Here is a 17,801-nt window from a genome sequence, read left to right as displayed (position 1 = left end):
AATCCTTCACCTTAATCAAAGGGAAAGTGGCTGTGTGTCTCTGTTATTCCAACAGATGGCGCATCACAGACATGAACACTGGGGTGTCAACCTATAGGTGAACATAAGGCACATCAACAACGTTTGCAGTAATAAAGTGCATTGCTAGAAATGTTTGTGATGCGCCATCTGTTGGAATGACAAATGCAATGCCTTACTTGACTTAAGTGACGAGGGGCTTTCTGTGGCTGACGTGTCACGGCCGACTGGCACCTCCTTCTGTCATCCAATGTTAGAAGGGTCCAGTGGTGGCGCAGTGGTGGTTACCTGTTGAAATGGGGATTTTAAAAATGGGGATCGGCAGCAACCGCCCTGGCAGCTAGCGCAGCATTCGTTGCCCACCCCGAGGACCGCCACACAGCTGACCGCACCCTCAGTTTCAGCCTCGGACTGCAGAGCCACACGGGCAGGACACACATGGCGGCCCCGCAGTCGCGTCACAGGCGCGGGCTCGCGTGACGCCTTGAGGCGGGGAAGGCTCTGTGCGCGTGCCCGCCGGTCTCCATGGTGACGCGACGCTTTGGACTGCCGCGGCCGTTACTGCCTGCCGCTCCCTGCCGTTTCCTCAGCCGGCGCTCGGCGATCTGAAACTGAACCGCAAAGGCAAGCGGAGAGGATTCGGGGCTCGCGACTCGACATGGCGCAGAAGGCGGTGAAGGCCGTCATTGAGGTGCAGCTTCACGCGGTAAGGAAGGCGAGCGGTGGGTGGGGGAGGCCGTGGCTGCTGACTTCGGACCCCCAAACCAAACGCCCTGTTACTGTGGCCTGCTTTAAATGAAGCCCCTCGCTTACGTGCGTGCGGTAATCACGAAGAAGGAAGGGCTGGACGAGGAGCCCACAGGCGGCCCTGCTAACAACATCAGTGGCCGCTGAAACGAGCAGCCCGGGCTGCGGGGGTCGTGTGATGGGGGAGGGGGGTATGGGGTACGGGGGGTTCGTGAGAATCGCCGAGCAGGGTCCACACTTACAAATGACATTCATAAGAGGGGCGACATGAAGGGTCCACTGGCTTTCTTGGCTAAGTCACTGCTGCCATAGACCCCCAAGGGGAGTTTGAGCTTCAGCACAAGTCACTCAGGTCCATGCCAGGCCATTAAAGGTCTAATCTCTGGAGAGACTGGGGTGGTTGGACATTACTGGGCCAAGGGCAGGAGCTAAAGCCTGGTAGAACAACAGGCCACTACATGCAGGACTCACCTGTAGGCACACCTTTGAATGGGGTCTCAGGTGGGGGGCGTCCGTATGACCAGTTCCCCAGCCAGGTGTACCATTGACGACTCGTGGAGGACACCACACTTCTGCAGATGATCAGCATGTTGATGGCACGAAGTGATGACCTGTGGCACACTCCGCCAGTCCTGTCTCGATGCTGCGCCTCCGGGCACCCCACGTCCTCCACACATTCCAGCATCCTCTACCTGTCACATATAGCGCCTTTCACATGCCACTCATACTTCCATGAAAGGCACTATATGCTGGCTACTTATCTGATCTTCCTGTTCTCTGTACTGCAATCATTTTGAGTGCTGCTTGGCTTTCTCTGTTTTTCCGATTCTAATGAAAGGCGCTACATGAAGTACAGTTAGTATAAGAGAGGCCACTTCATTCTTCTTTTATATCATTTTTACATTGAACTACTAAGCATTAAATGATTCCTTTCTCTGTCTGCTCTTCCTCCCAGTCAGGACACCTTTGCTGTGCTCAGCTGAGTTATCAGGGACGTGGAAGGCATGAAGTCACTCGGGTGTGAGGTGACTGTCTGGGCAGGGGTGGCATTAATCAGAAATGAGTGGGGAGCCGTAGGGCACAAAATGAGGGGCCCACAGGTCAACTGTTAAGATACACAAACATAAAATAAAAACCCCTCTAGCGCCTCCTTCTGACTGCTAAGAGTAGGAACAACACAGGCAGCTTCTTGAGAGGCCACTGCAATGTCTGCAGCACACCAGACGGCTAAACTGGTGTGGGGGCCTCCAAAATATCAATCACAAAGCAGGCCAGAATCCAAACCAGCCTGCCCAGAAAACGCCCAAGTGCCTACGCAACTGGCTGGAGGGGCGTTTGGCTTCAAAAAGCTCAACAATATTTAAGTAAAGTTCTAAAATGGAATGAAAACGCCACAGAAGGGAGGGGATGACTATAAACCCCTGGCTTTAAAACAGATCAGTGACAAAAACATTTATTAAAGAAGAGTTTATAACAAAAATAGAAAATTATAGCAAAATGCTCAAATGAGCAAAAATGAGGCAAAGGGCTTCCAAAAGTGGCAATCCAAAAACTAACCACTCCAAATCCCAAATCCCAAATCGTAATCCTAAAACAAGCAAAAAGAACAAAACAACAGAATATCCAATGAGAACAGCAACACTCAAAGCCAAAGTACCAACGCCACCGACGTGCATTTCAATGAACCGCACAGGACTGCCCTTCCTTTTATGGGACTGGGGGGCGGTCCTTAGTAGCGATGCAGGAGGTGGTCCTGCCTCCTGGGGGTCCGACCCATAAACAACAGGGAGCATAAAGACATTTAAAGAAGCAGGACATGAAGAATACCAACTCTGTGATAAATGAGCAGAACCAAAACCAACATCACAAGAAATGACCTAAAGGGCAAAACAACGTAAAAAAACATGAGCCTGAGAAAGACCCCCAGGTAACCCCAACACTTTAGTAGGGGGGCCATGATAAGTGAGTCCGACAGGAGCTGTTAACGTGAGGACGCCTGCTGCCCACCCCTGGCCTGCTCACCCAAGTTGATACGTTGGCACCGATGAAGCTCAAAGGCGTTTCTGTGCTTTGTTCCCACAGGTGACCTGTCCAGGTGTGTTCTTACAAGACAAAGATGACGTCTACCTTAGCGTCTCCTTATTTGGCCAGTATAAGAAGTCCAAATGTCTCCGGCCGGTGTTTCCACTTCTGCTTCATGAGAAAATGACCTTCAAAAAGGTGGGTGGAGCCTGAAAACGGTCAGCAGATCACCTCGGCCACCCTCAGGTGACAGAGGTGGCCACCAGCATGGAGTCAGTGGTCACATTTCATGGGTGTGACTTGTTTGTCCCTGGATGTTCATTTGCCTTTCTTTGCTCCACTTGCAGGTTTTTCCACAGGCGATGGACCCCGCCATCATGGCCGACATGTTAGAATGTATGTAAGTTTAAAGAGTCCTCGGGTCTGGAGGGGGTCACAGGACCCTGCATGCCCTCCCATGTTGGTGTGTGGGGGGGGGGAGTGTATGTATGCAGTGTCACAGACTGGCGCCCCCTATGGGTGGAGGTCCTGCCGGGCACGTGCTGCTCTCAGGATTGGCTTCTGGGGTCCTCCACTGGGCAAGCAGGGGTGAGAAAATGGACGGACGGATGGATGGGTGGGCATTCTGAGTCCATGGCATTCCGGTGTGTCCATAAACACGTGGATACACTTGGGGGGTTCACGCCCCCACCTCGTTAATATCACAGTGATGTCATCGCCCCGCCCCTTTTCTGACGACTTCCGGTGTCATGGCATGCTGTGATTGTTTAAGGAGGGCAAAAAAAAAACACAAAGCTGACCCCCCTTTAAGCAGAAGTGGCTGCCAAGGAGGAAACCCTTCAACTTTGGGTAAAATGTCACAGAAATCAGGTGACGAGGACAGCCAGTGACAGCGGTGACAGAGCAGGGCAACGTCCAGAGGATGCCATCACTTCCATGCCCTTTCATCCCACACTTAGCTCTGTTGGGCTGTCTACACAATGGCAGCTCTCAGCGTCACCAAGTGCCCAGTGTCGAGGGTCCTGAAGGCCAGTGGCAGTCCCAGCGCCCGTCTGAGGTCTCCACAACTGGACAGCCTGTTTCAGGTGTCACAGCTTAGTTATTAGCTAAACAAAGAAGCTTGATGGTCTCCTCTCGTCTGCCACATGTCTTATGCTTCCATGCCCTGCATTTCTTTTTAAAATAGCAGGTGGCACAGTGGTCAGCTCTGCCAGCCTCACAGCTCTAAGACCTCCTTTCAAATTCCAGACACATCTCAGTCTGTGGGGACTTTCATGGTTTGGCACCCTCAACCCAAACACATGCGGGTCAGCGGGACTGGCAGCTCTGAACTGTGCCCACTGGTGGACTGGCACTCCATCTGACTTTGGCACCCAGAGTAGACTACTTGACCTGACTCAGTACTGGAATGAGTTGGTATGGCAAAGTAAAAGTACATTAACTAGAAATATGTAAATACTGTAAGGGCCCTGGGGGGGGGGACAGGAGACAGGAATGGGATCAGCGTCCGTATGCCAGTTTCTGGTGAGCGGCCCTAATGGGGACCATTTGGCTTCTTCTGCACTGCTTGTGCCACACTGCTCAGGCCTTCACCACCTCTGCCCGCTCTCACATGCCACTGCTGGGGTCAGAGGTAACCCCTATGCCACATGGACACCCCCAGCTCCCTGTGAGCCGAGCCAAGCCCAGGATCCAAATCCGCGGCCCACCAGTGGCTACGCATCTGGCTGATGGGCTTAGCAACCAGGAGACGTGTCTGAAGTTCTCTAAGTGCTGTGTCTGGGACCCCCCACGCCTGCTGACCCCCAGGACAGTCTGCAGCCATCCGAACAGCAGGACCGGACCCTGAGGTCACTACACTATATGAATATATACAGGAGACAGAGGGCACCAGACGGAGGGCGCTATGAGAGGGGCTCGAGTTGGTTTTCTTTACATTACAAAAACGTTTTTCCTCGGGTTCTGACTTTCTGAACAATTCATTAAAGTCGCTCGTTCAATGAGCTCTCGGGAAAGATGACTACCTTTGTTTGTTTATTTGTTTTGTAGGCGAAACTGTCAAATTTGAGCTCATCCAGCTGACTCCTCCAGGTAACTGCTGCTTCTTCATCTTCATCTTCTCGTGTCGTCTCCTCAGCGCGGGTTTGCTGTTTAGCGCAGCCAGAAAGCCAGGCTCGTTCATGATGTCGCCATCGCTCTGCTCAGCACACAGTTCGTTATTTGGTTCTGAGGTCGGCTTGACACTCGGACTCGACAGAAAGTGAAACGCAAGAACGCAACGGCGGCGAAAATCTAAAGAAAGATAAAAAAGAGTCCACGGCGGCGCGCGTCCGCGGGTGTCCGGCTGTCTCTGTGTGCGCGCGCGCGAGCGCCACTTCCAGCTAAAGGCGCGCTCCCGCCACGCGAACGGAGAGACAGAGCGAGAGATCGAGAGATGAAAGTTTATGTGTCCGCAGAGTGGATAGATAGATAGATAGATAGATAGATAGATAGATAGATAGATAGATAGATAGATAGATAGATAGATAGATAGAGAGTGAAAGGCACTATATAACAGATAGATAGATAGATAGATAGATAGATAGATAGATAGATAGATAGATAGATAGATAGATAGATAGATAGATAGATAGATGAAAGGCACTATATAATAGATAGATAGATAGATAGATAGATAGATAGATAGATAGATAGATAGATAGATAGATAGATAGATAGAGAGTGAAAGGCACTATATAACAGATAGATAGATAGATAGATAGATAGATAGATAGATAGATAGATAGATAGATAGATAGATAGATAGATAGATAGATAGATAGCTGCGGTGGGTTGGCACTTGGCACCCTGCCCGGGACTGGTTCCTGCCTTGTGCCCTGTGTTGGCTGGGATTGACTCCAGCAGACCCCCGTGACCCTGTGTTCGGATTCAGCGGGTTGAAAATGGATAGATAGATAGATAGATAGATAGATAGATAGATAGATAGATAGATAGATAGATAGATAAGAAAGGCACTATATAATAGATAGATAGATAGATAGATAGATAGATAGATAGATAGATAGATAGATAGATAGATAGATAGATAGATAGATAAGAAAGGCACTATATAATAGATAGATAGATAGATAGATAGATAGATAGATAGATAGATAGATAGATAGATAGATAGATAGATAGTGCGGTGAGCAGAAGACATTCGCCTCGTGTGTGAAGTTTAAGATTTAGACTTTAAAATGTCTATTTCTTTGTACAGAAGTACCTTAGATCGGGGGTCTCCGGTTCTTTCTGACCTTTTTCTTAAGGAGTTGCCAGTTTTTGTTGCTTTTTCTGCCTTCATTTTGACTGCCTTGCTATTTAAGACTCCGCCCCTTCAATTAGCGGTTAACCAATAGTGAGACACAAAACGGGGCGACTCGTTCTCGAGTTGAGTCGATTAAGGAACTGTGTGGAATGAAAATGGTTGGAGAGCCCCGACATGGCTGGTCTTCACGTTTCATTCTGTTTGACTGCCGTTTAAGGTTAGAAAAACAAAGAAAGTGACACTTGGAACAATAAAAACGGCCAATAAGAACGAACAGCAGAAACGCGTCACTGCGGCGGCGCTGCGTCCTGTGGCTCCCGTCTGTTGCATTTGTGTTGCTAATTGAAAATCCGGGGGGATTAATTTGCATTTTATTTAACCCCCTACCAGTACATTTCCTCTGACATAGGGGGTCCAGATCTTGAGAGTCACATCAGCGTAGTGCGGCGTTGAAGCCCCTGCGTGGGCTCTTGTCTACGTGTCTGTCTCGGGGGGCATATTACTGTCCGGTCCGGGATTGCGCACGAGGACGAGAGCGGCCATTCACTTTTTATTTCATTCTTCTTTTCGAGGGGGAGAAGCCTTAGCAGGCTACGAAGAAGACGTCCGAAGATTTCTGTTTCCAGAACCCAAACTGGCCCCCATGCTGCCGGGCGTCGACCGGGAGGTGCTGATGAGGCGGACGCCGTCCTTCCCTGTGAGTTGACCGCAAAGAAATGAGGGGACGAGCGAAGGATGAAATCTTAAAAGTGCTCATTGACGATTAAGGGTCGTGGGGGGTGGGGGCGGAGCAAGGCAGCAGGGTCTAACTTCCCAGAAAAAAATAATAAAAATGAAAAAGACTAAGTTCCTCTCTCGGTCCTGCCCTAACTGTCATATAGCGCCTTTGCTCTTTCTGTGTGTGTGTGTGATATGTGAGGAGCTACGTGACACTGATGGATACAAAGGCTCTTAGTTTACATACAAATGAAAGGCGCTATATATAAAATAAAGATCTCATAAGGCAGTAGAGCGCACGGTATACATAAATAGATAAGAGAGCTGGATATGAAAGGCGCTATATAATAAATAGAACTTCATTTGTCCTCGGGGAGAAATTGTTTTATTTTTTAAGAGGCTCAATAAATGAATTGCTTAAATAGATAGATAGATAGATAGATAGATAGATAGATAGATAGATAGATAGATAGATAGATAGATAGATAGATAGATAGATAGATAGATAGATACTTTATTAATCCCAATTATTCGTATTCTTACTGCTATACAATGACGAACAGTTTGTATAAAGGAGACTTTGACTTTATTAGTCAGTCACTACACTGTGTACACGTGACATTTACAGTATCGGCTTGTCATGCTATAATAATATTCATTTATTTATTGAGCTTCTGTAAGAAGTCCAAAATTCACCCTGAGGACAAATTCTCCCTGTCTATTATATAGCGCCTTTCATACCCCTTTCTCATATTGTACCCTTCACATGTAACTTTTAGTCTTGTATAGCGCCTCCCTTATACCTACCTGTTCTACCCAGTGCTGCTCTGCCCTTGCTGAGGGTGGCATGTTGGCGCAGTGCTTATCCCTGATGCAGCACCCTGGGTTGAAGTCTTCTCCCTGTCCGTGTGGGGTCTGCGTGTTCTCCCCGTGTCTCTGCCAGCTCCTCTGGGGTCTTTTCAAGTCGACTGGCAGTCGTTGTGCTCGATGGTGCCAGGTGACTTGCGAATGACTTGAGGAGGGATGAGGATTTTATTTGTATTCTTGGCACGCGGTAGTTTGTTCAGATTCGGTTCTCGTCTGTGGGACTCCACTGGTTCGCTGTGTTTGTTTGTAGGCACACTGGGTGGGTTTCGCGTTTTTTTCTTTTTTTGTCGCCGTAGTGTGATGCAGGCCAGCTAATGTCCAAAGACTGTCGTTTCAATGCCGTCCCTTTTTCTCCAATTCTGCTCTTGGCCACGAGAGGGCGCCGCACACTCACAGAACAGCTTTCTTCTTCTTTTTTGTGGCTCCTCCTCCTTCTCAGTGACGCCGCCAGTCTGACCGCCGCACTCCGCGACCCGAGCTGGAAGTTACTGATAATAATAATAATAATAATAATAATAATAATAATAATAATTTAAACGAATGTCAGGGGGTTGGCGTCTCGTCCAGGGTGGGGTGGGGGGTTCTGCCTTGTGCCGGGCACCCCGCGAGTTTATAAAGTGGACGGCTTGTTACTGTAATTCTGCCCCCCCCCCCCCCAATATCACTTTAATTAAGATGTCCGGCTTGTGAAGATGGACTCCCCTCTCATGGGGGTCCAGTATTTAAGGACCCAAGCTCCTTGTTCATCCTTGTTTGTCTGTCCCTCATAATTGGTGAAGATGCCCACATTTTAGTGTGGATTACTACCAGATGCTGTGCCATACAACTGGTGCCTCAGCTCCTCACCTGCTCTGCCATCTTCTCTGCCACCTGCTTGTCTTTATGAACGTTTCACTGCCTGTCGTCCTCTGCAGGGCATCGCACCAAAACTGGAGTTTTCAACAAAAACGGTCATCGCGGAGTTCTCACGCATCGCTGACGGCCACTCCGGCCCCAGGACATCCTTGGTAAGGCCACCCTGTGTCTGTCGTCCCCTCAGTGCCAGTAAGTTTGTGTTGTATGGTGCCACTGATAATGTCTCCAGACTTTGGTAAGTCTAATTGTTCTATGACACGTGCCAAAGAGTGAGGTGGCATTCACCCATGGCCTGCTGTTGGTGCCCAAAGCCTGCCTCTCCACTTCTAGTGCCAGGCTGTGCTCTTTGGTCCTCAAGAAGGCTCAGGCAGATGCCATGATGTCCACCCATGGGGCTCACCCGCTCCCCATGATACATAAAAACTGGACTGCTGCTAACTGTGAAAGGCTCTATATAAAGGCACAATTGTGCCACCCCTGACTCGCTGATCACGCCACTCACTTACAGAGCTGACCTTTCCTATTTAGACAGCCATTTTCTTCTGTGGCCATTCGCCCACTCTGTGCTCTCGTATCAAAGGCGCTATATAAAGCCAGACATGTGCCGCCTCTGAGTCCCTAAGCACTGAGCAGGCCATTCATGTGCACCGCTCACCTGTTATACCCAGACTGCCAAGTTCACCTTATTATGGGTAGATTACTATGAAAGGCGCTATATAAAAGCAGACATGTGCCCCCCAAGTGAGTGGGGACAGCAGCTGATCACCGCACTGCTCATTTGCTCAGCTGACCTTTCCTATCCAGACAGTTCAGTACCTCCAGATGCCCACTCTGGTGGGTGAAGCGCCACTTCCCTGCTGGTGGCATAACGTTGGCTTCGGTGAGAAGGCTCAGCCGCCGAAATGGAGTTTGCAGTTTGACATTTCATCCACAGGGGGGCACACTGACGATTACTCGGGCACGTTGGCCTCTAGTGCTCATTCTAACGGAGCAGCCTGTGATGGCGTGTGCTGTGAAAGGCGCTTTATAAAAGAGACTTTACTGGATTGTTTTCTTCTTTTCAATTTTCTAAAATGCAGGAAAAGTCGTCAAGAAAAGTAAACATCGGGAAAACACAAAAACTAAAGAGCAAACCTCTGAAGAGCCGAGCGAGTGCCACCAGGAGGCCAGCGACCCTAAAAGGAAGAAGCCATGGGAAGCCAGCAGTGGAATTCCGCTCCCGCTCCCTGTCACCCCGTCTCCAGAGAAGGCCACCTGAGTACTCCTGGAAGGACATGCTGTGCCCACTGAGCCTGGCACCACACACACCTGTGGCCAGACGTGAGTGGGACTCGAGGCCGCGGCAGGAGGTAGGTGGCTAGTCAGAGCTGGGGGCTTTGGGCCGAGGTGTTGAATGGAATAAAAGAAAGTGGCATGGATGGCATCAGTTGGGGGCAGCACCTCCGGGGAGCACATCACTGCCTTGTTTGTGTTTATAAGACACAAAACAGAAACTTGGAGGCGTCTTAAGTGGAGGGGCCTGCTGTACTGTAGGGGGCGCTGCAGGGACTGTAATTAGAGGTCGGCCAGGGGGGCTTGTGAAGATCAGAATGTCCAGGAGGAAACCCAGAGTTGGGGGCAGGTGGTCATGTGGAGGGCAAAGTGGGAGGCAGAGGGCACTAAACCAACAATGCAATTTTATATAGCGCCTTTCAGAGTCTGCCTTATCCTCACAATCTGTGTATACGCAGTACGCCCGCTTCCATTGTCCACAGTTACTTGTTTGAGGTTGGACAGCGAGTCAGTGGGGGGGTCTGAACTGGTGACTTTCATAGTCCATCTCGTGCCCAGACGCCTTATTGATACCCTACAGCTCTTTCCATTTTCCTGCAGTGACACATTCACATGGTGGACACTGAACTGGCTGACTTGGTCATTTTATATGGCGCCTCTCCTACTAAAAGTAACTCAGGGAGGTGTTGCATGTCCAGGTCTACAGCTGGGCACTGGCACCTTAAGTGAGTTACTCAAAGTCACATATGGAATTCTTCAAGGTGCCTGACCCAGGGATTATGCCACCTAATATAGCACCTTTCATGGTCACCAGTTGGTAGCTGGCAGGCTAAGGCCTGAATGTCCTGAATTTGTGACGTTATGTAGTGCCTTTCTGAGTGAAGCTCCTCCTGATGAGCACCATGGCCGCTGGTGGTCACTTCTTTGTGTCGACGGCTCCTTTTGCTTTCAGCCTTTCAGTCAGAAGTTTCAGTTTCTTTGTTCGTCCCTCCCCTTCACTAACACCTTTGTTCTTCTCTCCCCACCTTGATGACCTGCAGACCAAAGACAAGCCCAGCAGGGGGTCACCAGCTTTTCTGCGGAGGTCCAGATCTCGAAGTGTGTCCCCGACACTCCAGCCAACGACAGGTGAGTGTCTAACTGAACCCGCGTCTCACTTGGTTGGCGTCCACGGTGGGGTTTGTTCCCATGGGGGGGCTCCTTTTGTCCTTATCTGGGTGGGCAGTCTGGGGTCATCCATCTTTGAGATTCTGAATGGGGCTTTGCTGGAAGGTCAGAATGAGGCCAGCCTGCTGTGCCCACCCTAGAGGTGTGCCGCTCTTCGTGGCGCTTTATTCAGCTGTGCCCACCCTAGAGGTGTGCCGCTCTTCAAGGCGCTTTATTCAGATGTGCCCACCCTAGAGATGTGCCGCTCTTCAAGGCGCTTTATTCAGCTGTGCCCACCCTAGAGGTGTGCCGCTCTTCGTGGCGCTTTATTCAGCTGTGCCAACCCTAGAGGTGTGCCGCTCTTCATGGCACTTTATTCAGCTGTGCCCACCATAGCTGTTCAAGGCGCTTTATTCAGCTGTGCCCACCCTAGAGGTGTGCCGCTCTTCGTGGTGCTTTATTCAGCTGTGCCCACCCTAGAGCTGTGCCGCTCTTCGAGGCGCTTTATTCAGCTGTGCCCACCCTAGAGCTGTGCCGCTCTTCGAGGCGCTTTATTCAGCTGTGCCCACCCTAGAGCTGTGCCGCTCTTCGACGCGCTTTATTCAGCTGTGCCCACCCTTGAGGTGTGCCGCTCTTCGTGGCGCTTTATTCAGCTGTGCCCACCCTAGAGGTGTGCCGCTCTTTGTGGCGCTTTATTCAGCTGTGCCCACCCTAGAGCTGTGCCGCTCTTCGAGGCGCTTTATTCAGCTGTGCCCACCCTAGAGGTGTGCCGCTCTTCGAGGCGCTTTATTCAGCTGTGCCCACCCTAGAGCTGTGCCGCTCTTCGAGGCGCTTTATTCAGCTGTGCCCACCCTAGAGATGTGCCGCTCTTCGAGGCGCTTTATTCAGCTGTGCCCACCCTAGAGCTGTGCCGCTCTTCGTGGCGCTTTATTCAGCTGTGCCCACCCTAGAGGTGTGCCGCTCTTCGTGGCGCTTTATTCAGCTGTGCCCACCCTAGAGCTGTGCCGCTCTTCGTGGCGCTTTATTCAGCTGTGCCCACCCTAGAGGTGTGCCGCTCTTCGAGGCGCTTTATTCAGCTGTGCCCACCCTAGAGCTGTGCCGCTCTTCGAGGCGCTTTATTCAGCTGTGCCCACCCTAGAGGTGTGCCGCTCTTCGAGGCGCTTTATTCAGCTGTGTTGTGTGCTTCTTTGATTCCAGTGATGTGAAATAAAATACCTAGGAATACGTAATAGAAACGCATTTGGTGACGCAGTTTCATGTTTTTATTAATTGATTTATTGTCACATTTCTCAACCCGTCACTCTGATGTCCTCCTAACTTTGGCTTCTCTTTTTGTCCCGCAGTGACCCACAGGAGCAGCTCCTCGCAAAGACCCCAAGAGCAGGTACAGTGTGTGTGTGTGACACGGGTGACGTCTGCCTAGGCCAAGCCTGTCATTGTCATAAATGTCAGCCTATTGTCATTGTCCCCTCTCATCTGGCATGTGACGTTTCCGTTGGTAGTTTAAGATGATTCTGACCTGCTCTGTGCCATCACACTCGTGTGTGCATTGTACGTGGGTGACGTGTGGACAAGGCCAGGCTAAGACCCCCACGGGCCCCTCCAGTCAGTGATAAATGAGGGACAGGAATGACTTGAATTAGAATCAAAACCCCAAAGGCTTTCTGTCGGGTCTTTTACCATTCATTACTCCGCTACGAGGAGAAGAACACGACCTCGGGATCGATAAGGAGACCTTCCCTCTGTCTCTCTATCTATCTGTCTGTCTGTCTGTGGGACCCTCATTTGGTGCGTGGCATCGCCTGCGCTGATCTCCGTTTCTGTCACTCTTGCCAGCCCGGGCATTGCCACTAGTGGCTGCCATATTCTCCGTTCTCCGACTGTTGGTAAGGTCAGCCATTGACACCCGTCATTACATCTGAGCATCTCCTGCTTCTTACTCAGGTGTGGATTTTGCACGTTGCTGCCCGTGTTGCTCTTTAGTGCCCGTGGCACTGCCCTCAAAGCAGCTCTGTGTGCTAACTAACACGGTGCCGTCGTATTGTTTGTAGACTTTGAATGACCCAGAAGACAACTGGACCTCGACTGACACCGATGAGCTCAGTGACTGCATCTCCATTCTGAACACCAAGCCCGCCCAGAAAAGCCCCTCAAATGTGCCATCCTTGGCCTCGACGATGCGACAATCACCCAGCCCTGCAGCTGGCAGCTCGTCTCCTAAACAAAGGTCAGTGGCAACAGGGAAGGCAGTGGCAGTCTGGTGGGCACCTCAAGGAATCAGAAGTGATATGTGAATGCCAGTGTGCCATCTCCTTGGTAGGGACATTGGCAAAAAGCTCCTCAATGTCCCCACCGCACGAATCTGTAACGTGCATTGGTGCCAGTCATTCAGCTGGATGCCAGTTCAGTTGCCATGCCTGACTTCTCCACTGTGGTCAAGTGACATATGACATGAGGTCCAAAGTAAATGTTGGGGTCCCAGCTGGGGAACAGAAGTAAACCTCGGGGTACAAAAACAAACAAACAAACACCAGGTGGCAGCACCTCTCTTGCATGGTCAGGTCTGAGGTGGCACTCTGTCCTGCGGTGACTCTGAATCTTCATTAGACGTCACCCTCAAGGAGCACCTTGACATTATGGTCCTCTGAGCAGGAGGGGCGGAGCCAGTGGTCCTCACTGGGTGTCATCTTGGAGGTTTCGGAAATACAAAGAGAGAATACCATGAGTGACAGCGCCCCCTCTCGTCTCGGGGTGGGGTGGCTTACCTCAGATGTGCCCAGAAGGTGACCCTCTGATGTGCATGTGTGATGCTGCATCTGCTGCCCCTATGCGGACAGGGTTGAAAGGCGCTATATACGGCTGCTTCACAGTCACCTCTGTTCATCCCCCCAGGGCGCATGGGGACAATGAGTACTCCTGGGATTTGATCCACGAGCGAGTGAGACGACTGCTGACCTCCTCGGGTGCCCGAGAGCGACTGCACTACGTGAGTATGGCCGACGGGATGGGGGTCTGGATAAGCCAAAGGGGGAAGTGGAGATCAAGTGAGGTTGGCAAGGTCAGCATAAGGGACACTTTAGAGAGGAGGTGGCAGCTTCTCGGTGTGTCCCCTTACTGCTATATGGTGGCTGATGCTGTCGGCGTGTCAGATTATTTCAGCTATACTTCTGTAGGCAGGACCCTCACTCACTGCCCACCTACTACTCGCTGTCCACTCATAAGAAGTTCAAACTGTGCCATTGTGGGATGGCGTCTGTGAGAATAAACCTCAAACCGAACACAAATTGTTAAAGAAGAAGTTTAATTCTGCCCAACAGGTGGCGCCATTGTACAAAAACTCAATCTGCGCTAAACTCGCCTCAATAGCTGAACGTCGAGGTCCTCTGTCACTGTCTCTTTACGCCTGGCACTGCTCTGGCAGACCCTCGGACCCTCGCTGATGTTCTCTCCGTGCCTTCACTCAGGTGTGTGCAGGTGCAGCTGGGGGTCTGAAGGTCTGAGCCCTCTGAAGTGACCCGTTGCCTGCGTTTGTGGCCTCACACAGCTCGCTGCTCAGGGGCAGTCAAAGTCGTATTCTGTGCTTTAAGTGGAAACGAATTACTGGCAGTGCAGTGACAGTCGGTGGCATGGGGGGTGTAGGGGGGCCCACATGAGGACTCAACGAGAGGTGCCACTTAGAAAAGTGAACTGTAGATCACCACAATTTAACGACGTTCATTCACAGTGTGGGGGTCCCGTCAGGAGGTGCCAATACGCTGAAACTAACATCGTTGGGTCGTTATGATATAATGACGATCAGTCGAAGAGCGGGGTCCTCTGGCCTCCATACTTGTCTGCACGTTCAGATGCCAGTACTGCATGCTGAGGTTAGAGGAGGCGTTGGCACCGCTTGCCACCTCACAAAGTCGTTCGTTTCTCACCTGTAGCACCGCTTAGCACTTTGCCCACTGAACAGAGACGGCCCATTTCTGAATACTCATTTACATTTCTGCCTGCATTCTCGAGTACCTGATGATGATGATGAAGATGATGATGATGATGATGATGATGGTCTGGCGGTGGGACTGTATGACATTGTGCTGATGTGCTTTTTTTTTATGTCATTTTCTCTCACTGGGGCTGGTAGCCTCACTCCTTGTCAAACGCTGTGCATCTCCCCCCTCGCTCCCTAATGTCACATAAGCTATGCTGGCTGTCCTCGGCCCGCCACCCTCCATTGCTGCTCTGATCTTCCACGGCTGTGTCCCCTGCCTGCACATCCACACTACAGAACCCACAACGTCTGTCCTCACTGTCCCCAACTCTGTAAGCCGGTCCCACCCAGGATCCTCCCCGAGACTCATCAGAGACCCCCACAGCCATAAGGGCTGCTCTTTAAACGCCTCATCCACACACACACACACACACATACACTCGGAGCCTCGGCATGGCTCCACTCCATTGGACTGTGTCTCTTTCACAGGCTCCACCCCTTCACATAGCATGTCCCCTCGGACTCCACCCCCTCAAACTGCATCCTTCTCCCAGATTTTTTATTCTTTTTAAATTGTCATGGCAGGGGGGGCACAAATAAAGTTCTATCTTTCTATTATATAGTGCCTTCCCTATCTATCTGCTCACATCCTCTCTCTCTTTACTAAGCTCCGCCCCTTCTGCCAGCCTCTCTTTCTGAACTCCACCCCTCAGACTGTATCTTTCTCCCAGGCTCCACCCTTCTGACAGCACATCAGACTCCGCCCCTTTACGTCTCAAGAGGGATCCCCACAATCAAAGCAGGTCAAATGTCATAGAACACCAGAATTGAACGACAATTGGTGCAAACAGACCCCCACTGCTGAAATCCCCAGCCCTCGGTGGTGGTCCTGCCCACCCCCAGTGCAGCCCTCATGACGTCAAAGCCCCCCGATGATGAACATGGCTGTGCTGAAAGAATTCACCATCTCAAACAGTTGGCGTTGAACTGGCAACTGCAGCCAGCTGGCAGCCCCCTCGTCACAGACAGACCCCAACGCCCTGCCAAGCTGACACATCTGTGTGTGTGTTTCAAGTCACCCACCAGCACCCACCACGCTGATTGTGTTCCTCTCTTCGGCCCCCTCACACACTTTTTTTTTTGTCTTCTCTTTCCTTTTTCTGCCAGTCAGTAAATAACGGCGTGTAATTGGCCGGCTGACTGCTCGCTTTATTGTGATTGGCAGAGAAAAGCATCCATTGAAGGAAACTGACCAATCAAATGAATTCAAGGTCACTCCCTGAACACAAAATCCATGAAATGGGAGCATCTTTGGGTTTTCTCACATTAGAGGGTCCCACATGATGGAAGAGAATCTGACCAGATGTCTTTGATTGGTTGCTTGACAGGGCGCCACAGAATCCGAGGTGGACAGAGTCCTCGACCGACGGGCCGTCTCCACGAGTGTGTCGCCGAGCAGACGTATCCTGGAAAGGAGGCTCTCCTGAGGAAGGTAACGAGAAGTGCTGTTGTAATCTTACATGGCAGTGGACCACCAGGTAAACGTCTCAAGTCACGTGACTGCCCCCTGCAGGTCAGGCACTGTGCGTGTCACATATTTAAGAGCGTGACAAGTCTGACCAACATTCTGGGCTGGCTTGATGTGCCATCGAGTTTTTCACGTCAGCTCCCTCACTTTGTAGTTTTTGGCTTTTCCAGACTCCAGCAGCTGCCCAGAAGTAAACTTCCTCTTAGTCTCCACTAGGTGTCCTCACAGTGCAGGAGCCATCGAGGACCTGGAAGTCCTGGTGTGGACCCCATGCGGCCCTCCCTCCTCCAGAATAAAACACTTTGATTCGCTGAGCCTATCAGAATAAAGAATAACCGTCAGCTGATCCTCGGTGTGCCACGCCAGACCCCTTCATTGGTTTTGTGTTTTTCATCCTTCATAGTCTCTCTCTTCCCTTCCAGGTGGCTCCCCGGCCTGCTTGTCATCGGTCACCCCCTGCATGACGTGTGACGTCTGCCCACCGGAGCGGCCCAGAAATGGCATAAGGGGCGACGTAGAGGACTTTGAGTGGTCCGCATTTTTAATGGTTTGGCTTGCCGTGTGTTTAGAATGTGGTGTTGTAGATGAATGGATTACGGTGGAAATGACAGACGAGAAGAGAGAAGTGCCATCTGTCACCACATTAGAGGTGGCAGCCACAAATGAAACAATTAAATGAGAAGAAGCGCCAGAATTTAAGGGAACAACAAGAAGATCTGGAACTTGGGGGCTTGTTGTTCATTGGGGGTGTTTGTTACTTTGTGTTCCACTGGAACTGAACTCACCTCAACTTGTCACCTCCTGTCACCTCTTGTCACCTCACGTCTCATCTCGTCTCACCGTCGTCGATGCCCAGTCCTTTGTAGGTTTTGTAGAAGTGATGATTCCTGCAGAAGAAGCCTTTTGTTCTTTCTGTTCATTTTATAAAATCTCCTCATTAAATTACGTTTTACAAATAACGACGACGCTCACGGCTCACGTCTCATTACTTTACATCCCCGTCTGAATATCTGCCTCCTCTGTCTAACACGCCCAGAGCATTGGGGACCAAGGACGTCACCCAGAGCCACAGACCAGGACCACAAGGACTACGAGATACGGTCGCTGTGTGTAAAAGTAAGTGCACCCCTTGTTCAGGGCGCTCTTTTCCAACACTTTTAAGGCTTCGTGTTCGCCGTGTCTTAATGCCCTATTGGCATCTGAGGGACCCTGAGAGGACCAAAATCCTCTGACCTGACCTGATGGGACAAACATGGAACTCTGTGGGCAGAACGCCAAGCACTATGTCTGATGAAGACCACCACCTGTCTAATGGACCAGGAGACCCCTCCGAACTGAGAGGAGGAGCAATG

The 17,801-nt window shown here is 50.8% G+C and overlaps 1 protein-coding gene across 2 annotated transcripts; it reads left to right on the top strand.

Annotated features, from left to right (window-relative positions):
• The first annotated feature begins 540 nt into the window (after window positions 1-540).
• spata6l (spermatogenesis associated 6-like) lies at window positions 541-17,296 on the top strand. 2 transcript variants are annotated; one of them, XM_028805987.2, is made up of 13 exons: window positions 542-724; window positions 2,848-2,985; window positions 3,135-3,183; window positions 4,837-4,878; window positions 6,664-6,788; window positions 8,590-8,682; window positions 9,610-9,879; window positions 10,843-10,930; window positions 12,292-12,332; window positions 13,000-13,175; window positions 13,841-13,934; window positions 16,310-16,413; window positions 16,872-17,296. In XM_028805987.2, the coding sequence occupies exons 1-12, from the start codon at window positions 677-679 to the stop codon at window positions 16,406-16,408; spliced, it is 1,263 nt and encodes a 420-aa protein (XP_028661820.1). In that variant the 5' UTR covers window positions 542-676; the 3' UTR covers window positions 16,409-16,413; window positions 16,872-17,296. The 2 variants fall into 2 exon arrangements, with proteins under 2 accessions (XP_051785770.1, XP_028661820.1); XM_051929810.1 differs by lacking the exon at window positions 16,310-16,413 and having other exon boundaries at window positions 541-724.
• Window positions 17,297-17,801: the final 505 nt, after the last annotated feature.

Source organism: Erpetoichthys calabaricus, chromosome 7 (genome assembly GCF_900747795.2).
Source record: "Erpetoichthys calabaricus chromosome 7, fErpCal1.3, whole genome shotgun sequence".
In the NCBI taxonomy this organism is placed as follows: Eukaryota; Metazoa; Chordata; class Cladistia; order Polypteriformes; family Polypteridae; genus Erpetoichthys; species Erpetoichthys calabaricus.
This window is presented reverse-complemented; position numbering and strand designations above follow the sequence as displayed.